Source organism: Chiloscyllium punctatum, chromosome 16 (genome assembly GCF_047496795.1).
Source record: "Chiloscyllium punctatum isolate Juve2018m chromosome 16, sChiPun1.3, whole genome shotgun sequence".
NCBI lineage: Eukaryota > Metazoa > Chordata > Chondrichthyes > Orectolobiformes > Hemiscylliidae > Chiloscyllium > Chiloscyllium punctatum.
Window position 1 is genome coordinate 27,724,661 of NC_092754.1, and position 23,930 is coordinate 27,748,590.

A 23,930-nucleotide genomic window follows, 5' to 3' on the forward strand; every position below is an offset into this window, starting at 1 on the left:
CGAGGGAATTGGGAATGGGCAAGGATGCTCACATTCCATGAATGAATTTTTAAAAATGCAAGTATGTTTTTGATAGTTGGGTTTGATACAGAGTAGAAGGAACATTTTAATTTTTACCTGCTTGATGGTGACACTTGTTGGAAATGGAAAGTGTTCCTTTACTAAATGCTAAACATCTCTCATTTTGACCATCGCACTTTGTGCTTGTAAATTAGCTGAGTTTGATTTGGGACCTGGGCTATAATCTATATTGTAGATTGCTGCAAATTGTGCACATTGCTTGATTCTCCATAAAATGTTTTTGCAAAAATAATCTGTCTCCAAGCTCAACTTGTATGTCAGCAAATGCCCTTGAATCATATTTTGATTTCAAGGCGATATTTAAGAGATGCGATTTTAAGTTTGTTTGGCAGAATAAAGACTAGAATTAACAAATTCACCCTTTAAGTTATGAGGGGAGTTGACATTTTGCACCACTTATTCTATCCTTTTAATAGAAAACAGGGTTACTATTAATTAATGTTTCTTTTTTATTTGTATTGTCAGCTGTAGCTTGGTTGGGATCAGAAGGCCATGGGACTAAATTCCACACCCTAGGATTGAGCAGAAAAGTCTAGGCGATTGTGGGACCCTTCAGAGTGCAAGTTGGTTGCTGTGTTTCCTATATGAAACACACTGTTTTAAAAGTATTTGGCTATGACCTTCTTGGACGTTCTGAGGTGGTGAAAGACAATTTTTTTTCCTCTTTTGTGGCTCGTGTGCTTACTTATCCAGGTAACAAAGTGTTTGTGACATAAATGCAAAATAAGGCTGATATTGAAAATCTTAAATTTAAAACCCAATAATGCTGGAAATACTCAACAGATCTGACAGCATCAGTTGAAAGAGAAGTGTAATTAATGTTTTCATGTCTTTTACTTTTTCATCTGAATTGATCGTTTCAGACAAAAAGTCAATGTTTTGTCAAAGGTGCTGTCAAATCTCCTCATTATTTCCAAAGTTTCTTCCTATTTCACAATTTAATCTGCCTGATGTGGAGCAGGAGCTCAGATTATAAAGAAAAATTACTAATTTTTAAGGGTCAGTGGAGAAAAATAGGCATTGGGAAGTATGTGGCCTAAACATGTTGTTTAGGGATATTCTGCAGGATGGATTGTACTGTTGGTGGTTTTATATCAATTTTCTTTTCCCTTGCTACTCTATGGTTTTGAGACATTTTGCATCTCTGTTATGAATTGAGGTAATTTAGTGGATGAGTGTGCTTAAACCAGGGTAAACATGTGGCGATACGAAAGCAGAACTTATGTGGAGCAAGAATGATCAGTTCTGTAGAGTTGGGTGAGTGTGGTAATGTCCCATATGGCCAAGGCAGATGTGAATGTATGGAACTGTACCCCAAAAAGGAGATTGGGAGAGGGAGGGAATAGAAGAAAGAAATTGAAATGAAAGAGTTTTACATCTTTGAATTGGGATCACATTGTTTTCCCTTTCCTGAAGTTTTTACAAATTGCAAACAAAAATGCTTCAAGTTGAGCTTTTAATTTCTGTGATTAATCCAACTGTGTGCAGAATTAAACAGACTTCTTGCACATGTGTTGACATTTCAATAAAGGATTCAACAAAATAAAGACAGGAACAGGAACATTGACTATAGTTCTAAATCAAGAGCATTTCCGAACTGACAGCCAGACTACTGCGACCACTAGGACTCATAGCAGCACACAAACCAACAGCCACTCTCAGACAACAACTCACCAGAACTAAGGACCCAGTACCCAGCATGAGCAAAACCAATGTAGTGTACAAAATCCCATGCAAGGACTGCACAAAACACTACATAGGACAAACAGGAAGACAGTTAACGATCCGCATCCATGAACACCAACTAGCCACAAAACGACACGACCAGCTATCGTTAGTAGCCACACAAGCAGATGACAAGCAACATGAATTTGACTGGGACAACGCTACTATTATAGGACAAGCCAAACAGAGAACAGCCAGGGAATTCCTAGAGGCATGGCACTCATCCACAGATTCAATCTATAAGCACATCGACCTGGACCCAATATACCGACCACTGCAGCAGACAGCTGGAACTGACAACAGGAAGCGGCAGATTCAAACCACTATAAATGCCAGAGGAAACATCACAGAAGCACTTCACAGGAGGCTTCCAAGCACTGAGGATGTCACCTAGACAGTGGACGAAATGTCTGCAACACAAATTCCCAGCTCGACGAACAGAACCACCACAACGAGCACCCGAGCTACAAATCTTCTTACAGACTTTGAATAGTTATAAATCTATTTGTTTCTTCCCAACATTATAATATTTCAGTTCTTTCAGTCCCTTTTCAGAAAGGTGGAATCAAATTCACATTTCACTCAATGATTTGCTTAATATTCTGCTGGAATTAATGATTTCTGGGAAACTTCAATTATTTTATTTAGGAATGGAATGCAAGAAGTTGGTTACAGATTCCGTCTGGAGTTGATGGTGCTGATATCTTGTTATTCAAGATGTCATGTACCTTTGCATTCTTGAGACCCTTCAGCATTTTAACAGAACAATACTGTAGCCCAAGGTGCAGTGACTATAAGAACAGAAGTAGGCCATTCAGTCCATCAGGTCTGCTCTGCCGTTCAATGAGCTCATGGCTGATCTGATAATCCTCCATTCCACTTTCCTATCTTTTCTCCATAACACTTGATTCCCTTACTAGTTAAAGATCTGACTCAACCTTGAATGTCCTCAACAATCAAATCTTAGCTGATCCTTCCAGTACAGAATTCCACAGATTCACTATCCTTGGAGAGAAGAAATTAAGCCTTGTCTTAAATGTGTGACACCTTATTCTGAAATTATAGCTTCTTATCCTAGGCTTTTCCATGGGGGGGAAACAACCTTTCTTCATCTACACTGTCAAGGCCTTGAGCAATCCTGTAAAGTTCAATAAGGTTGCCTAACATTTGTTGAAATTCCAACAGGGTCAGGCCCAACCTACACATCCTCTCCTCATGAGACAGTGCTGTGAACTTAAAATCTATGTAATGCTTAGTAAATGTAACCAGAAAATGCTGCAAAATATATAGCAGATTATTTGACAGCCCTGAGATTTGGTGAATTATATTGGACCCAAATCCACCACAATTTGGTCACAAAGACATTAGCTCTTGAACAACAGTAATCACTTTAGAATTCTGGTTCAGTAAACCTGTCCAGAGAGCAACTGAACTGGATCAAAAAAGGCAAATTCCTGGATGAAAAAAGTTTAGGCTGTTGCAGATTGGCACCTCCTTTTTTTTTTGAAGTTTATTCCAATCCTGGTTTTAATTCCCCATTAAAAACATTGTTGGATAGACAGAGTACTGGATCTTCATATTAGTCCTGTGCAATCGCTATCTTTATCCAGGGGCTTTTGAGATTTTTCCCATGGGATGAAATTAACACCTAAATCCTTTGAGTTAAAAGGCATTAAAAAAAGGCTAATGAACTTGCATGGATCACATTCTCATATTGGACTGGATTTTCCACCAGCAGTGAAAGACAGATTGTTCAGCAGACAGGCTTTTAAGATTTTCAGATCTTTTCCAACGTGTTGGTCTATCAATTTGTGAGCTGAACAAGCAACAGCAAAGCTCTTTAATTAACCTGATTGGAGAATCCTTAGAGAGATGCATATCTAAATTAGAATGAGCATAATAATACATTGTGAAATTATCTGCAGAATGCAATAAGTGGAAGATGTGATTGACTGAGATTTTTTTAAAAAACTTAACTATCCAGTATGAACTAAATTCTGAAGAAATGAGACTCCATATTTGAAAAATTAAAAGTTTGATGCCAGAAAGGTTGTCTGAAAGTAATTAAAGCTGATTGTACTATTAAAAATAAGGTTACATCTGAATGCAGTAGCTCCAAACATTTCTGGCTTGTGCCTAGGATAGCTAGCGTGTAACTGTTGCAAACTAACATCTTCCATGGACTTTAATTGCAGATTTATTCACAAGGCATGGGGTTGAAGCTTTTGTGGGTTAGCCACATATGGGTGGCAAATGCTGCATCTGTGTTTCATTTATATTAATGGACTTCAAATTCACTGATTTGCGAAGAGAGTTTTCTCAGAGTACAGTGGGATCTTGATTGGATGGACCAATGGGCTGATGGCAGATGACATCTAATCTGGATAAATGTGAGGTATTGCATTTTGGTAAGGCAAGTCAGGGCAGGACTTGTCTCATAGTGATAAGGTCCGGGGGAATGTTGCTGAACAAAGAGACCTTGGAGTGCAGGTTCCTAGTTCCTTGAAAATGGAGTTGCAGGTAGACAGCACCTCTCAATGACTCTGATTCCACAAAAACAGTGAGCATTTGGTATCCTTATTTCTTTTCCTCCATGTAAAATCCAGGTTGCCATTTTCTCCTGTGTCTCCTATCTCTACTTCTCTCTGCTTGTGCATTTTGTCTTGCTGCCAGCAAATGCTAGTACATGGTCTTAACCTCTGCTTTAAATCCACATCAGCAGAATGAGAGCTTTGATGTGAAAATGTAATGTGCAAATGTGAGGGACAAGGTGACCCCAGAGCTATAATCGTGAGACTTAGGGAAAATCTGACTAGAATTGGCAGGGGGATTTTCAGCCTTAGAGTAACCAAAATCATAATTTGGAAGCTGAACAATTCTGTTCGTATATTAGAGTTTTTATGGTATTTTTCAAAGTGACTAAAGTTGAGGTCAAAAACATCCAGGGCCAGCTGTTATCCTGTCTGCTTTACAGCTGGAAAAAGAATCTGAACTCTTAAGTTTTTGTGAAAAGATGAGACAAATGGGAATTACTAAAAACAAATGAGGACAGTTTACAAAGATTGGTTTCTGTGATAAGCTGACTCTATCGCAATAAGAATATAAATATCTCCTAGAAACCAAGCCTGAGTGTGCTTCTAAAGAACTAGTCATATTGTGAGTGTATTGTTTCCTAACAGAGACCGGATCTGACTCTTCGCTCATTGTAAAATATTCAGTGTGAATCCCACTGACGGACTGTACATTAGTGTGGCGCTCCACTTCACAACGGAGACCATGGACGTCGTGGGTAGGAAACTTAGAACAATTATTTAATTGCTTTAAGGTTTACTTGATAAATCAGTATGATAGAACAACAGTTTTGTGGTCCTGGGATCTTGTCCTGCGGGTTAATGATGCCATGTGATATGGGGTAAGCATCATGAGCTGAAGTTGTTTGTAAAGAAATCGATAATGGGAAAGACTTTAAATAAAACTGTGAACTGCCTACGAAAATGTTCAGGAAGCAGTGCAGGATGTTTATGGCTAAGTACTTACTGTCTGAGCAGTTCTTATGGCTGGTTCCTCAGCACATAGAGGGTCATATGCTGAGCATTTTGAAGTCTCGCTTCTGTTTTCTCTTTTTTTTTGCAGTTTTGTCAGGGAAGTTGAGAAGAGTTTGCCTGTAAGTGATGACGACAGTGCTTTCTTTTTGAGATGAAAGAGACCCATGGTACTGGCATGAAATTTGAAGTTTAGCATTTTTCCTGGAGAATGCTGAGCAGTGATCTTTCTCGGCACTCCACCCCACTGCCAACTGCACTGTGGCAACAACTCTGTTCCTCAGATCAACCATTATTGTAACTACATTTGAGAAAAGGTTTTAGATCTATCACAGAAATAGATTTTTGTGTATCAAGCATTCTGATTATCTTGAACTTGGATTGAGACACTGAACGCATTTCAAGTGCATCACTAGCAGTTGGAGGAAGTTGGACTGTATATAAACCATTTCTAAATTTGCATTTCTTTTAATTGGAAATGGATAAGTAAAGAAGAGTTTTATGAAGACTAAAAGGTTGTAGGGCCATTTTGTATGGAAGTAGTAACTGAGTAAAATTGCAGTGACACAATTGGTCTTATCGCTAGCTTTGTCTTGGTAGTGCAACTTGCAACAGGATACCCTACTGCTGTGAAAGTGTTGCATATAGTTCTTGTATCTTACATATAAAACCCAATTCCACTCTTGGTATATTACCTGGTGTGCCATTGAGCCAAAGAAAAGCAAGTTTCCCGGCTTTCACCCCTCGTCAGCTCTGCGTTTGTTGTTCTCTGCCAGAAATGTTTGTATTCATTTGTTCATGGGATGTGGGCATTACTGGTGAAGCCAGCATTTATTGCCCATCCCTACTTGCCCAGAGGAGTCACATGTAGGCCATACTAGGTAAAGATGGCAGTTTTTTTTTCCCTAAGGGACGCTAGTGAACCAGATAGGTTTTTCTGACAATTGACTCATGGTCATCATTCAGCTGTTAATTCCTGAATTTGGAATTTGAACCTGGGTCCCCAGAACATTACCTGGGTATCTGGGTTAACAGTCCAGCGATAATACCACTAGGCCATTGCTACCTATTGGGGAAGCATTGTATTAGACAATACATTAGGCCTCAGTACCCCCTGAGCTGGGGAGGGGAAAGTTCACTTGTTTATGCAGCTGATCGCATTTCAGTAATTCTACTGGAAACTCTACAAAATGATATTGATTTAGAACAGGATCAGCTTGGTAATGATGACTTCCACTATGGATAGTGTGAACTTGCTGTACAAGTTCACTTGTGGTCTTTTACATATGGAGTCCAACCCACTGAATCCTTTGCTTTCATTGGAAGAGAGTATAGAAGTATTCCCAAATTGGGAATGAACAAGTATTTTGTCAAAGTTTTTCATATTACACTAATCAGGACATTTCATCAGAATATCACTTAAAGGAGCAATCCTACATTTTAGATTCACTAGCTTCCATGCAGTATATGTTCCAAACTAGCCAGGGGACTGTGTGTGAAGGAAATGATTTTTGCCTTGGTGAGGTAGGATTAAACACCATGTCCAGTTGTTTTATTTCTTCAGAACATTTCCACACTAATTCTTTTTCAGAATCTTTGCATTTATGCAAAAAGTCTTATTGTTATTAGAAAACCATTTCTTACACAAATCAGCTTTTCAGCTTCCAGTTTTTTAATAAATATTTTATTAATAACTTTTTCAACTCTTATGAAGGCAACTATATATTAAAAAAAAACCAAAATACAAAAAGGTAGAGGTAGTACAACAGTGTTATATCACAATACTATTATTAATAAACTACCTACTATTCTACTAGAACAAACGTATCTACTTAAACTGCAATCAAATTAAATAAAAGTTAAATTAAGCTAAATTCAAATTAACTTAAACTAAATTACATCACATTACTTTATTCTATTTCACTCACCCCACACCTCCACTGAAACTCCCACCCCTGGGAGCACCAGTCATTGTACCCATATTTCTTTCCAGTCTCCCCCTCCCCAGGGCCCCACAGGCCACCCAAACTGAGTCCTACAGCTATACTGTGGCCCTGATTAATATTGCCGATAAGTCTGTATCTATATAATTTAGAAAGGGCTGCCACGTCTATATATGGTGCACCATATTTGTAAGGTAGGTTTGGGGTAGATGCTGAATCACCAGCCTGCGCCTTCCCATAAGATCTGGAGGTTTTTCCAACGTCCAATTCATTAAAATGTTCTTCCTTGCACAGTGCGTAAGAATGTTACACAGTCTCTTCCTGTGTTTCCCCAGAGAGGGCAAGTTTGGCAACCTCAGAAGGAGAAATAACGGATGCACCTTGACTTCAATTCCCACGATTTCCTTCAGCTCCCTTCCAATGGCACTCCAGTATCTCCAGATCTTGCAACATGACCAAAAGCAGTGTGTAAAAGTGCCTATACTAATTTTGCATTTGGGGCATCCGGGAGATGCTCCTCTCTTGAACTTAGCTAGCCTCTCTGGCGCCATATGAGCCCTGTGTAAAATCTTGAATTGCATGGCCTGTGCTTTGTTACATATTGAGATTTTCTTTGTTTTTCCATATATCTTCTCATGTATCCAATGAAATATCCTCTGCTAGTTCTTGATTCCAAGTCTGAGTCTCTCCACGTCTCCTAAGGCACGTCCTTTCTCTAAATGATACAGAGTACTAACAGAAAGAATGTCCATGCACCGGAGCACTCTTTTCTCCCTGTCTGACTTGTAAGGCTGAGCCAGGAGCATGGTCTTCCTCTGTCTATAATCCCTTATCTGAAAGTACTGGAAAAGGTCCCTATTAGCCAATCTATATTTCTGACTTGGTTGACTAAACGACATCAAGACCACCTCCTCGAATAAATCTGCCAAACAAGATATTTTCCCATACCTAAAAGCAGGAGTCCATTGCCCCAGGTCAGGTTCCTTTTGCTTTGCGTTGTCCACCTACAGTTACAACTTTTGGACACTGCAGGAAATCCTGCTGATGTTTGTCATAGAGTCATAGAGATGTACAGCACGGAAACACACCCTTCGGTCCAACTTGTCCATGCCGACCAGATATCCCAACCTAATCTAGTCCCGTTTGCCAGCATTTGGCCCTCTAAACCCTTCCTATTTATATACCCATCCAGATGCCTTTTACATGTTGCAATTCTACCAGCCTGCACCACTTCCTCTGTCAGCTCATTCCATACACGTACCACCCTCTGTGTGAAAAACCAAAAGAGAAAATGCTGGAAAATCTCAGCAGGTCTGGCAGCATCTGTAAGGAGTGAAAAGAGCTGATGTTTCGAGTCTAACTGACCTTGTCAAAGCTCTGCGTGAAAAAGTTGCCCCTTAGGTCTCTCTTATATCTTTCCCCTCTCACCCTAAACCTACGCCCTCTAGTTCTGGACTCCTCCACCCAGTGAAAAGACTTTGTCTATTTATCCTATCCATGCCCTTCATAATTTTATAAACTTCTATAAGGCCACCCCTTAGCCTCCAACAGTCCAGGAAAACAGCCCCAGCTTATTCAACCTCTCCCTGTAGCTCAAATCCTTCAATCCTGACTCTGTCTTTGAAAGGATTCAGAAAAGATTTTCAAGTTTCACAATACCCTTCTGATCAGAAGAACACCAGAATTGCATACGATATTCCAACAGTAGCCTAACCAAAGTCCTGTGCAGCCATAACACGACCTCCCAACTCCTGTACTCAATTCTCTGACCAATAAACAAAAGCATTCCAAACACCACCTTCACTATCCTCTCTACCTGCAACTCTACTTTCAAGGACTTCGCCATGTTATGGCAAGTTAAATGAGCATTACCTGCTGCTAAATTCCTGCCTTTTCTCCATACCCTTGCATATATTTTTATCCAAATAATTATCCAATGGTCTCTCGAATGCCTGAATTGCATGCTGTAACTACTTGCTGTGTGAAAAAACTTTTTCTTACTCAATCCTTGGTATTTTTGCAGCTCACTTTCAATCAATGAAATCTGTGCTACTTGTTCTTGTGACTTTTATGAGTGGGAACAACTCACCCTGTCTACTCTATCCAGCCTGGACATGCTTTTGATAACCTTTATCTGATCTCCTTTTAGCCTCCTTCTCTCAAAGAGACAATCCCAGCCTCAATCTATCCTCGTAACTGAATTCCTCATCCCAGGAACCATTCTTATAAACTGTTTTTACACTCTGTCCAATTCATTCACATTCTTCCTGTAATGTGGCACTCGGAATAAACAGTAATCAATGTACAATGCAATACTGCAGCTGAGATCTAACAAATGTCTTATACAAGTTCAACATCACTTCCTTGCTCTTAAACTTATGCTCTTATTAACAAAGCATGCTTTACTTACTGCTCTCCCTACCTCTAGATTTTCTCAATCTAGTGACTCATTAAGCTTTCTGAACTTCTTTAGAAGTGCAAAGTTCATCAACCCTTTCTTGTTTCAGAATTCTGGCAGAGCCTATCTGTTTGTTTCCAAACAACTTTCTGGAAAATAAATGAAGACATGACAGCCACTGAATGTCTTCACTCTCCTACTGACATTGCGGGAACTATCAACTCCTCAAAGATGAGTCACCTAGACAGCATTCAGTGTGATGTTTTAAAATAAAAATCTGAGCATTTACAATGAATTGCTCCCTGGTATACTTTGCTTGTTGTTTTACCCTCTAGTGGATTGTGATTTCTGTTTACCAATACTAGTCTATTTGAGCATTCCTGATTTTAAATACACAATTTTTGGTTGCCATGGCTTTAACTCCTTTACCCTCATCTGTGGAATTTCCTTCCTAGATACCTCTATCTTTACCCCTCTGACTTTAAGAAGCAATTTAAACAAAATTGTAGTTACTTATTCTAATGTGGCTCAATGCCACATTTTGATGATAATATTGTGCAGTGTCTTGATATGTTTTCTTGTGATAGTCTTCTCCATATAAAAGCAATTTTGTTTTTTCTTGTGTACTGATGTAATGGTTTGGATAAAAAGTTTGGGCTTTGTTTTGTGCATGACTAACCAAAGAGGAATCAACAATTTTTCAGCTAAACTTTAATAAAAAATGTAAGCATAATTTCTTCAAATTACTCTGTGTATGCTGAAAAACTGTGTGGTGATTGATTTTGTAATTTGCTAGTTTGCCAAATCAAGGGGAAAAGCAGCAATTATACTGCATGAGTTGAGTGCATATTGGTTTGCATGTGGACTCTGAAAGAGGTGTTGCCATGGAGAATGCTCTCTAATAATGATTGACACTTAACAGTCAGACTTTATATAGATGTAAAACTTAGTAAGTTGCCTCTGATTTCATCAGGGCAAGAAGCGTGGTCCTATATATTAATACATGTAGCTTCCATCTACACGTAATTGTGCCATTGTGTGAGCCTAATTGACAGTCCTAACTTGGTTGGTCGCATACATCTTTGCAAGGAACAGCAAGCTCCACCTGTTGCTTGAACATTTTGAGGTATATCGCCCTGGAAGAGTAAAGTGAACTATGTTGGGCGTTTGACAGACGTGCCTGAGGGCCTTCTAAAAGGTGAGTTTGTATGATATACAATGAGAAATGACCTGATTGGTGTATCTGTTATTCCACCCAACGTGTCCCATTTTAAGTATCAAATTTGCATGCTGAGGATATGGCTCAGGTCTCTGAGTGGTAATGAGGGCAACCTTACAGCATGTGGTACTGTAGGAATCACCATATGTGTGTAAATCCACCTCTTAATGTTGGTTTGCAGTGGACTGTTGTACAGAAATCTCTGGATGATTTTCCAATAGGACATTGATGAAAGGGAGCTCATTTCAAACATGAATTTGAATGCAAGATGGAGCCCGTTAGGAAATTCTTTTATTGCAGCTGTGGATTAAAATATAACAAACATGTTATTAACACATTGGAAGTATGTAAGAATTTGGAGGTTAGGTGTCATTGCATTGAATGCCTGTTTCTCATGGAACCCAACAAAGATATTTGAGAAATCTGAGCCTATCAGAGATCCCATTGCAGCACGATCTATTTGTGCATTCATGATATAGTTTAAAAATTGATTCATTATCCAAGTTGCTGAGTTCATAATGTCAATAACTGTTCATCATAGTGTCTAGATTGTCATGATGTAATGCTGTATTGCAGATGTTTATGGCTTCTTTGAGTAATGTATCGGTGAATAGGCTATTAATGTCAGATGAACATAGACACCGCATATTATCAATATGCAAGTCTTCTGTGGCCATCTCAATTGTGAAGGAATCCTTCACCACGTAAGTGAAAATCCTCCTCCAGTCTGGTCAAGTCTGTACATATGAGCAGAAGAAGTAGGAGTGTAATGTTAAAGGATTAATGTCCAGAGATATTCCAATTTAGTGTAATATGAAAGTGTTAAACTGCACTGACTGAGCATTCTGGAAGCGGGTGGGGATGACGTTCATGCAGGAATGTGGATGACTGTCACTCCATTTGGACAGTCATTTGCTACTACTTCCCTACTATTATCAAATCAAACTATCATTCAGTGCCTTCGATTCAGAAATGCTTTCATAGCCATCCTCTGAAGCTAGGATATACCACACCTACAGTGTTTTAGGGAATCCCTGAGTCAGGAAATCGTTTGTATAACGATTCCCCAGGATTAGGGAATTTACATTTACATTATCTCTGAGGATGACCTCATCCTATCATTGTATCTTGGGATAACGTAACTGTGAGGGAGTGGCTGGGGGTTATCTTGAGTGGCATTTGGTGATGTTGGTTGAGTTGCCTGAGTACTTGTAAGCATTACAACTGACCTGTATAAAGGGGATGTGTTTTTCTTCGTTCGGAGCCTCTTTGACTCAACTTAGCATGCCTGCAAAGGGGTCATCTAGCTTGTTCAGGCTTTAATAAACTAACTGCTTGCAGTCGTTTCTGTGCATGAATTACATCTCGTGTATGAAACCTCGGGAAAAGAACCTAACAACAGGAGCAGGTATAGGCTATTCAGTCCCTTGAGACTACTCTGTCATTCAATAAGATCAGAACTGATCTGATTCTAAGTCAATTCAAGTCATTCTCGTCTAGCTCATTGATAATTGGGTTTAATCACAACAGTTCTAAAGGCCTCAAAGACATATAAAGTGCTGGTTGGGCCCCCCACTATAATTATTCTGAATCAACCTGTTTGTGCATATTATGGCATACCACCATGACGGGTAGCAATTGCACCTGAACTTTCTGACAGAGTTGTCTCCCTTTGCCCCGTGATACCATTTACTGCCCTTCTATAAGTGATATCAAATTAATTTCACTCCCCTACACTTTCCCTACAACCTTGTGAATATTTCATCTTCAAGCATGTAGTTAATACCATAACTGGGAGAAACAAGAGAATATGTTTTGAGATTTAATGTTGGGAGGCAATACAAAGGACATTTTTCTCAAACTGGAAAGTGCAGGAAAATAAATACAAACCCTCTATGACAACATCCCACCATCCAATTGCTTCTTATACTTAATGTTTTTGGTTCCACTGTGAGAGGTCAAATATTTATTTGTATGCATAAGTTCGTCACAGTCAGTACCTTTTTTTAATTAAAAAAAAGTATATTTTTCATGTGTTGTTGGCAAGGCCAGCATTTATTGCCCAACTCTAACAAGTCCTTTTGAAGAAGGTGGGGCACTACCTCCTTGAGTACAACTGAGTAGTTTGCACCACTTTGAAGGATATTTGATGAGAGTTTGGAGTCACAAGCCAGATGGTAAGCACCACCGATTTCTTTCCCCTAAAGTACAATAGTGAATTGGATAGGTTTTGTGACAAGCTATAGTTTCATTTTTGCAATGATTGGTATATTGTTATTCTAAGTTCTATTTACATTTGAATTCACCAGCTGCCATGACTGACAGGATTTGAACTTGTCTCTATTTCATTAGCTGATGCAACTGGATTACCAAGTGATTAGCATAACCACAGTTATGCATATCCTGACATCGGTTAATCATTCAAACAATATTCACTTAAATTCCTGCCTTACTACATTCCAGCTTTTGGGTTCACACCTCCCCATATTTAACTTCTGATTCTAAAGGACATTTGTAAATAATCAACGAAAATCTTTGTTGCAGGCATGCTGGAAAGTCAAGAATATGGAAATGGCTATATTTACAGATAAAGCCCAGCATTATCCTCACTTAATAGAACTGTGCTTTGTTTTAAGCTGTCTCCAGTGATGGCTGACTCCATTAGACACAGGCAGGCTAAGTCAGTGCTTGGATTGAAAATTCACAGCAAGTCATTTGACAATATAAGGAGGGGTAATTGCCCACAACTCAGTGAAGTGAATTGCCCAGTGAGGGGCTCCCCAACGTGTAAATATTGGCCTGAACATTAGAGCTTGTCACTTATGATTAACATTTATGGGGAATCTTGGATTGAGAAATTCCTAAGAGGCAAAAATGAAAACAGGAGTAGATGGATAAAGTTAATCAATGGATTGTGTAGAATCTGGTGAGCAGACCTGAAACAGGTAAAATAGAATAGAAAATTTTCAAGTGTCATGGGTCAGCGATACCCAATGTTGACAAAATATAGAAATCCCATCACACGGAGTGACTGCGACAGAGAAAAATGGGGCAATAGTTCAAAGTGCCTCCTCCTCTCTCTCCCAGCCTCCCCCCCCCCCAACAGATTCTGTCCACCATTTCTTACCACCTTATTCTGCTCATGTACCATTGTTTTAGTGTACTCTGCGTAAATTATACTTGAGGCCCTCAATTGTGCAAAAAGGTATTAGGGTTCATGCCTCTGAAGCCACTTCAATTGTTTTTATACCTAAAGATACTGTATAAAAGCAAGCAGTTGCAAGATGAAATTGCAGTGCGGTGTGGTGGTGAAAGGGTAAACTCTTAACCGTAGGGAGTGGTTCTCATTGGAGTTGAGCTGGTTCATGAACAGAATCCGAAAAGGAAGTAAGGAAATGCAAGAATCTAATCGTTTACCTATTAAATATTCTTCACTGTCACAATCTGTTTTAATTAGTTTTGTATATTAAATTTATTCAGATCTATATCTTGAAGTTGCTTAACCTGAAACAGGTATTCTTTTCAGCTTGCACTTGGCATCGGTTGTTAGGTGAGCCCTGCTACGCCTTTTGTTGGATCAATAATCAACAGCTGCTGATGAAATCATTCTTGCCTCTTAAGATTGAGACTTACTTCTGTTATTCTCTGCTGTATAATTTATTCACAAAATTATCAAATGTTTTGGAATGATATGTGATTCTAATTGAAGTGGCTGTTCAAAAACTAGACATTCAAAGGTAGTTAATAACCAAGTTGTTTTCCTTCTCCTCGTCCATTTTTAGAAGTTGTATAATATTTGGCATGATATTAATATGCCATTTTATATTACTCATGCACATCAGTCAGAGACTGGATTATCTCAAAGAATTGTACTTTGAAGAAGAACTAAAAGGATTTTAATGCAATTCATATGCATGTAGAAACAAAACTAAGTAGAACTAGGTGTGATTTGGAGGTGCCGGTGTTGGACTGGGGTGTACAAAGTTAAGAAGCACACAACACCAGGTTATAGTCCAACAGGTTTAATTGGAAGCACACTAGCTTTCGGAGCGATGCTCCTTCATCAGGTGATTGTGGAGGGCTCGATCGTAACACAGAATTTATAGCAAAAATTTGCAGTGTGATGTGACTGAAATTATACATTGAAAAATTGATTGTTAAGCCTTTCATCTGTTAGAATACAGTGATAGTTTCACTTCTTTCATGTGTAAATCACAAAACCCTTTTTTTAAAAAGTTGCATTCTCGGGTTAGCTGTTAACAATGGTGATAGCTAGACAATTTGTTGAAGGTGTTAGCCCCCTGTGTTCTCTGTCTATGGCCTGATGTTTAGATTGATTCTAATCTAAAAAGTGAGATAACAGAGTTTTACATAAATTCATGCAGTTTTTGAGCAAAGTGCAATGTAACTCTGCAAGTACAAATTTGCAGAGTTACATTGCACTTTGCACAGAGATAGCTGGGTAACTGTTAGAGGTGGGAAGGGGAGGAAGCAGGCAGTGCAGGGATCCTCTGTGGTCGTTCCCCTCAATAAGTATACTGCTTTGGATACTATTGGGGGGGACGGCCGAGCAGGGGTAAGCTGCAATGACCGGGTCTCTGGCACGAGGTCCGGCTCTGAGGCTCAGAAGGGAAAGGGGGAGAGGAGGAGAGTGTTATTATAGGAGACTCTATAGTTAGAGGGACAGATAGGCGGTTCTGTGGACATGGGCGAGACTCTCGGTTGGTTTGTTGCCTCCCGGGTACCAGGGTCTGAGACGTCTCGGACGGTGCCTTCAGAATCCTTAAGGGGGAGGGTGTGCAGCCAGAAGTCGTGGTGCACATTGGCACCAATGACATAGATAGGAAGAGGGGTGGGGAGGTCATTCAGGAGCTCAGGGAGTTAGGCTGGAAGCTAAAAGCTAGGACGGACAGAGTCGTCATCTCTGGGTTGTTGCCGGTGCCACGTGACAGTGAGGCAAGGAATAGGGAGAGAGTGCAGTTGAACACGTGGCTGCAAGCTTGGTGTAGGAGGGAGGGCTTCAGGTATTTGGACAATTGGACTGCATTCTGGGGAAGGTGGGACCTGTGCAAGCAGGACAGGTTGCATCTGAACCAGAAGAGCACCAATATCCTGGGAGGTAGGTTTGCTAGCACTCTTCGGGGGGTGGGGGGGGAGGTTTAAACTAATTTGGCAGGGGGATGGGATCCGGACCTGTAGTCCAGCAAGTAGGTTAGCTGTTTTTCAGGATGTCCAAGAATGTAGGGAGGCTGTGGAGAAGGTAGCACTGACAGGGAATACTTGCGGACACAGAGATGGGTTCAAGTGTATATACTTCAACGCAAGGAGCATCAGAAATAAGGTGGGTGAACTTAAGGCATGGATTGGGACTTGGTACTACGATGTTGTGGCCATCACGGAAACGTGGATAGAAGAGGGACAGGAATGGTTGTTGGAGGTTCCTGGTTACAGATCTTTCAGTAAGATTAGGGAGGGTGGTAAAAAAGGAGGAGGTGTGGCGTTGCTAATTAGAAATGGTGTAATGGCTGCAGAAAGGCAGTTTGAGGGGGATCTGCCTTTGGAGGTAGTATGGGCGAAGTCAGAAATATAAAAAGGAGCAGTTACCTTGTTGGGTGTTTACTATAGCCCCCCCCCCCCCCCCCCCCCCATAGCAGCAGAGATGTGGAGAAACAGATTGGGAAACAGATTTTGGAAAGGTGCAGAAGCCACAGGGTAGTAGTCATGGGCAATTTCAACTTCCCAAATATTGATTGGAAGCTCTTTAAATCAAGTAGATTGCACGGGGCGGTGTTTGTGCAGTGTGTCCAGGAAGCTTTTCTAACTCAGTATGTAGATTGTCTGACCAGAGGGGAGGCCATATTGGATTTGGTACTCGGTAACGAACCGGAACAAGTGATGGGCTTGTTAATGAGTGAGCATTTTGGTGATGGTGACCACAATTCTGTGACTTTCACCTTGGTTATGGAGAGAGATAGGTGCGTGCAACAGGGTAGGTTTTACAATTGGGGGAAGGGTAAATACGATGCTGCAAGACAAGATCTGGGGAGCATAGGATGTCATTGAAATGTGGAACCTTTTCAAGGAACAGATACGACGTGTCCTTGATATGTATGTACCTGTCAGGCAGGAAAGAGATGGTCGTGTGAGGGAACATTGGTTGAAGAGGGAGGTTAAATGTCTAGTAAAGAGGAAGAAGGAGGCTTACATAAGGTTGTGGAAACAAGGTTCGGACAGAGCGTTGGAGGGCTACAGGATAGCCAGGAGGGAGCTGAAGAAAGGGATTAGGAGAACTAAGAGAGGGCATGAAAAATCTTTGGTGGGTAGGATCAAGGATAACCCCAAGGCCTTTTTATGCGTATGTGAGAAACATGAGAATGACGAGAACAAGGGTAGGTCCGATCAAGGACAGTAGTGGGAGACTGTGTATTGAGTCGGAAGAGATAGGAGAGGTCTTGAATGAGTACTTTTCTTCAGTATTTACAAATGAAGAGAGGGACCGTATTGAAGAAGAGAGTATGAAACGGACTGGTAAGCTAGAGGAGATACTTGTTAGGAAGGAAAATGTGTTGAGCATTTTGAAAAACTTGAGGATAGACAAGTCCCCCGGGCCTGATGGGATATATCCTAGGATTATGTGGGAAGCAGGAAAGGAAATTGCAGAGCCATTGGCAATGATCTTTTCGTCTTCAATGTCAACGGGGGTGGTACCAGGGGACTGGAGAGTGGCGAATGTTGTGCCCCTGTTCAAAAAAGGGAATAGGGATAACCCCGGGAATTACAGGCCAGTTAGTCCTACTTCAATGGTAGGCAAAGTAATGGAAAGGGTACTGAGGGATAGGATTTATGAGTATCTGGAAAGACACTGCTTGATTAGGGACAGCCAGCACAGATTTGAGAGGGGTAGGTCTTGCCTTACATTGCCTTGAATTCATTGAGGAGGTGACCAAGCATGTGGATGAGGGTAGAGCAGTGGATGTAGTGTACATGGATTTTAGTAAGGCATTTGATAAGGTTCCCCATGGTAGGCTTATGCGGAAAGTCAGGAGGCATGGGATAATGGGAAATTTGGATAGAGAACTGGCTAACCGGTCGAAGTCAGAGAGTGATGGTAGATGGTAACTATTCAGCCTGGAGCCCGGTTACAAGTGGAGTTCCGTAGGGATCAGTTCTGGGCCCTCTGCTGTTTGTAATTTTTATTAATGACTTGGAAGAGGGAGTCGAAAGGTGGGTCAGTAAAGTTGCAGACGATACGCAGATTGGTGGAGTTGTGGATAGTGAGGAGGGCTGTTGTCGACTGCAAAGGGACTTAGATATGATGCAGAGCTGGGTTGAGGAGTGGCAGATGGAGTTCAACCCTGTCAAGTGTGAGGTTGTCCATTTTGGAAGGATCAATAAGAATGCGGAATACAGGGTTAACGGTAGGGTTCTTAGTAAGGTGGAGGAGCAGAGGGATCTTGGGGTCTATGTTCATAGCTCTTTGAAAGTTTCCACTCAGGTGGATAGAGTTTGTAAGAAGGCCTATGGTGTATTAGCGTTCATTAGCAGAGGGATTGAATTCAAGAGTAGTGAGTTGATGTTGCAGCTGTACAGGACCTTGGTAAGGCCACATTTGGAGTACTGTGTGCAGTTCTGGTCGCCTCACTTTAGGATAGATGTGGAAGCTTTGGAGAGGGTGCAGAGGAGATTTACCAGGATGTTGCCTGGAATGGAGAATAGGTCGTACGAGGATAGGTTGAGAGTGCTAGGCCTTTTCTCATTGGAACGGCGAAGGATGAGGGGTGACTTGATAGAGGTTTATAAGATGATCAGGGGAATAGACAGAGTAGACAGTCCGAGACTTTTTCCCCGGGTACAACAGAGTGTTACAAGGGGACATAAATTTAAGGTGAAGGATGGAAGGTCTAAGGGGGATGTCAGGGGTGGGTTCTTTACCCAGAGAGTGGTGGGGACATGGAATGCACTGCCTGTGGGAGTGGCAGAGTCAGAATCATTGCTGACCTTTAAGCGGCAATTGGATAGGTACATGGATAGGTGCTTAAGCTAAAACAAATTTTCGGCACAACATCGTGGGCCGCAGGGCCTGTTCTGTGCTGTATTGTTCTATGTTCTATTAACTTAGAACTAGGTGGTGAGGGATCATGTAAATTGCAGTATCTATGTGGAAAAAGTAATATAAAAATGGAGTTGTTCTTGTGCTGAAGCTACAGTGACATGGAAAAGTTAGGAATGGGCATTTGGTGGGTTCAGCTGCAGCTTGTGTACAGGTGAGGAATCTATGTGCACTGTGCTTGAGCCAAGATCTCACGCGTGATTAAATGTGACTCCTGAGAAATTGAAATCAGATTAAATCAGTTTTTTAAGATTTGCACTTATGTATTTCCAACCTGTAATTACATTGAACATATTAGGAGAATGGCCTTTGGATCGTATTGACCCAACTGAATATGATGGCAATTTTCTTTAGTTACTTTATAACAATTCAACATCAACATCTTCTATGTCATTTTCTGTTAATCCATAAAGTTCAGTTCTAAACTTGCCGTGAAGGTTGCTCATGCAGTAGTTTAACTAAATTATAAGTTCCAACTCCAGTGGAAGGAAATGAACAGTAAGACTGTAAATAAAAATAATGGGAGGGGGGTTGCAAAGGCATGAGCTCGTAATGGTCTGCAAGTACAATATTAAGAATTTGATTTAAATTGCTTTTAGCTATGATGTTCCATTTGTGTGTGTTGAACTTATGATGTCCTCCCTCAAATTTCACATATTTGTCTGTGACATAGTTCATACATTCATAATCATTTTTGCTGCTTTTTCTCATGCTTTCTTATAAGTAAGAGTACAGTTTTTATTACATTTGAACTATTGGGGTGAAAATCCTGGGATTCTGAAACATTTTAAAAGTATTTTGAAGTACTGACTTGCTTTTTCTCATTCAAGTTAGTAATTATCTGACACTTAACTGGTGCAGAATTTTCCTGTCCCTTATTGGCCTAAGTCTGGGCCTTCTCTTTGTTATGTGCTGGTTCAGGCTGCTTTTTTTTTGAAGCAGCTAATGTAGGGCTCTAGGCAGAGAGAAAAGTCAGGAAACATTTTTTCGTTTGCTCTAGTGAAGACACAATGGGCTGAATGACCTCTTCTTTGTAGCTTTCCTTAGGTTTTTATTGTTTAGTGATGTTTCTCTTATTCCCAGGTCTCTTGCCTTGTCTCCTATACTGATTTCTCCATTGTTATTGATGTTGCTCAGTTTTTGATCTGGTGTCTAACAATTTGTCAGTATTATCTTTCAGTTGTCACTACTTGGCATAGTTATATCTTCTGCTGTTCTGGGGATCTTCAGCACCCCTTTATCTTAGTTGCCTGCAAGTTTGAAACTATTTATTTAGTTGCGCTGTTTGTTATTTGTTTTAAGAATGCCAGCAATGTTCCAAGCACTGAATTCTGATGATATAATTCCTCAAACATCCTTGTCAGAAATAGATGGCCCCACAGATGATGTTTTTCTGATTTAAGTGGCTTCCTTTGCGACCCTGGATTCCCTATATTTAGCTTAACTGGAAATCCTTACTTTAGTCCAAAAGCACAGTACCGTAGATGCTAGAAATTTGAAATAAAAACAAAAAATTCTCTAAGAACTAAGCAACAGATATGGTAAGAATGTTAAATAACATTTGGGGGTTGGGGGGAGGCAGTTACCTTGCTGAACTGTTGAACCAGAGACCCAAGTAATGTTCTGGGGACTTTGGTTCGACTCCTGCCAAGGCAGATGTTGGAATACGAATTCAATAAATATCTGGAGTTAAGAGTCTAAAGATGACCGTAAATCCATTGTCAATTGTTGGAAAAACCTCTCTGGTTTGTTAATGTCCTTTAGGAAAGGAAACTGTTATCTTTAACTGCTGTGGTCTACATGTACTCCAGACCCACAGAAATGTGGTTGACTCTCAAATGCCCTCTGGGCTTTTAGGGATGCATACCAAATGCTCCCTAGCCAGCAATGCCCTCATCCTGTGAATGAATAAAGGTCAAATTGACTCGCTCACTCAACCTGAAATGTTAATCTGCCTGTCTGGAGCAGTTGTCAGAGCTGCTGGTGTTTGTTTTTCCTTTTTGCTTTACTTTTAGTAGCTGGTCAAATAATTTGTGTGTAATCCTTTGGTCAAATAGTCTTCTAACTTTTTGTCTGTACTCGAGAAGAATTCGTGCCTTGGATACGTGACCAGAAGTTTATCAATTGTTGTTGATCCATCTTAACTGAAGATCATGGTTCTCGGAGGGGAAAAATTGAAAAATCAATATCATTATCAAATATTCAATGTAGCCTTGAGTGGCTGTGTAACAGTAGATAGATAATGCCAAATATGGAAAGAGGCACTCGCTCTGCCACCAACAGCCATTAAGAAGAGCCCCAGTGTTATGTGTTACCATAAAAATAATCCTGTCATAGAGCCATACAGCATTGAAACCGACCTTCGGTCCAATTAGACCACGCCAAACATGTTCCCAAACAAAACTAGTCCCACTTCCCTGGGTTTGGCCCATATACCTCCAAACCTTTCCTCTTCAAGTAATTAGCCAAATTAGTCTTTTAAATGTTGTAACTGTACCTGCATCAAGCACTTCCTCTAACGTTTAATTCCATACATGAACTGTTCTGTGTTTACCAAAAAGAATTCGCCCCTTGTGTCCTTTTAAAACTTTTTCCTCTCTCCCTAACTATATGCCCCCTAATTTTGAACTTCCCCCCCCCACTCTAGGGAAAAGACTCTTGCCATTCACCCTATCTATCCCACTCATGAACTTAATCCTCCATAGGATCACCCCTCAACTTCCTACGCTCCAGTGAAAAAAAGTCCCAGCCTATTTTTATAAGTGAAATCCTCCATTCCCTGTCACCATTGACTGGCTTTAAAATTACTTTTACTTTTAACACATTTAACAGACAAACTCCATTTGTTCTGTGAAACTCATTCATCTTTTTTTATATTGCCATAAATAATTAGCACCACAAGTTACAGAAATTTGAACAGTGAAAGTTCACTTAATTTAGTCCTATGTAGTTCACACTGCATTCTCAGGACACAGCTTGGGACTCATTTGTGGGGCGAAGGGCTGATTTTTGCAAAGAACATTTGAGCAGATTGCACCTTTACCATTTGGAGTTTAGAATAATGAGAGGTGATCTTATTGAAATATGTAAGATTCAGAGGAGACTTGAGAAGATTTATTCGGAGAGGATGCCTCTCCTTGGAGGATGGCAATTGATTGGCCTACTGATGGTGGATAGTCAATCAGTTCAAAGGCAGCTAGGGATGGGCAATAAATGCTGGCCAGCCAGTAACACTGACGTCCTACAAGTGACTTTTTAAAAATGAAAACAAAATTTAAGACCAGGGAACAGTGTTTAAAATGTCACGCTTTGTAGATCTTGATTTGAGTAGAAATTTTTGTCTGAGGGTTCCTAGTCTGTGAAATTCCCTTCCCCAGAACGTAACAGACACTGTGTCATCTAATATATTTGAGGCTCTGGATGTACAAATCTTCTCAAAACTGATTATTTGAGGCTGAATTAAATACCGTGGAATTTTGACAAATCAGTGAGTCAATAGGGGACTAACAAACAAGTGAAGTTGAGACTAGAGCCAGATCGCTGGATGACCAAGCAGGCTTGAAGGTCCAAATGACCTACCCCAGTTTATAAGTCCAGTGTCCTAAATCAGGTTTGCAAGGATAGAATCACAGAATCCCTGCAGTGGTGCCTTTGAGTCCATACGAACCCTCCAAAAAGCATCCCATCCACTGTAACCCTGCATTTTGCATGGTTAATCCACCTAATTTACACATGCATGGACACTACAGGCAATTTAGCATGGGCCAATCTGCCTAACCTGCACATCTTTAGACTATGGGAGGAAACTGGAGCATCTGGAGGAAACCCACATAAACTCTAGGAGAATGTGCAAACTTTGCACATTAACCAGGGCTGGAATTGAACCCAGGTCCTGGGTGCTGTGAGGCAGCAATGCTAACTGCTGAGCCACTGCGCTGTCCCTAGGGAATCGACTGTTGTTGACATTCGAGTAAACAGGGCATCTAAGACTTTATTGGAATCTGAGTGACCATAACAGTGGAATAAAAATGTTGACATTGAAGAATATATCAGTTGGAAGATGGAAGTTTATTGTGAACTCTTTGAAGTTGTTTGTAGCGACACTGATAGGTATACACCAAGGTAAACTGTCCACTGAAGTAGTTGTCTGTTCTTTTACAGATAGCAGCCAGCTGCTGAAGGACCAGCCGTCCAGTTATGGTACAGTCCGGCACACTGGGGCCATCATCGCCATGGTAAGGTATTACAGAGAAGCTAAGAAGACTTACATTGGGTGTTTGGTCATCAATATTACTTATTTTAAAATTTTGAAAGTATATTTCATTCTCTATGAAGTGCCTTAACTCTTCAACCTTTCCGATTGCATCTTCATCTTTTAGCCAGCAATGGCAGTTGTAGTCTGCTCTGCAGTGCCATCAGGGTAGCTCTTAATTTGCCCAGAAGGTTTGGGGAGACATCTGCACACCAACCCAACCTATACTTTAGAACATTAAAGCACTGTACAGGCCCTTTGGCTCTCAATGTTGTGCTGAGCATTTATCTTGACCCAAGATCAACCTAACATACACACCCCTCAATTTACTGCAATTTGTGCTTGTCCAGCAGTCGCTCAAATGTCTATAATGTCTTTGACTCTACGCAGAAAGTGGTGGGTGCATGGAATGCACTACCAGTGGTGGTAGTAAAGAACCTACCTCTGACATATCTTCCTCTAATCACTCAGTCCAACAGTCAATGAATTAAGTAATGAAAGCAACGATTGATTTATTCCTTCATTCATTGAATGAATCAACCTTTACTTTCATTACTTAATTCCTTCATTCAATGAATCAAACTTTGAATTTGTTTGTTTGTTCGCTCGTTCAATGCATCAGACATTTGATACATTCACTCATTAATCCATTGATTGATT

The 23,930-nt window shown here is 40.5% G+C and overlaps 1 protein-coding gene across 8 annotated transcripts in view; it reads left to right on the plus strand.

Moving 5' to 3' along the window:
* Positions 1-23,930, plus strand: part of atp13a2 (ATPase cation transporting 13A2) — a 131,346-nt gene that overhangs the window by 45,344 nt on the left and 62,072 nt on the right. For 5 of the 8 annotated variants that reach the window (XM_072586592.1, XM_072586594.1, XM_072586593.1 and 2 more), the window contains exon 2: positions 23,180-23,253. In XM_072586592.1, the coding sequence (XP_072442693.1) occupies positions 23,180-23,253 (74 nt within the window). Of the gene's footprint in view, positions 1-4,996; positions 5,096-10,851; positions 10,888-14,256; positions 14,296-23,179; positions 23,254-23,930 lie in introns of those variants that run through there. The other 3 variants (XM_072586596.1, XM_072586600.1, XM_072586595.1) reach the window with 3 other exon arrangements.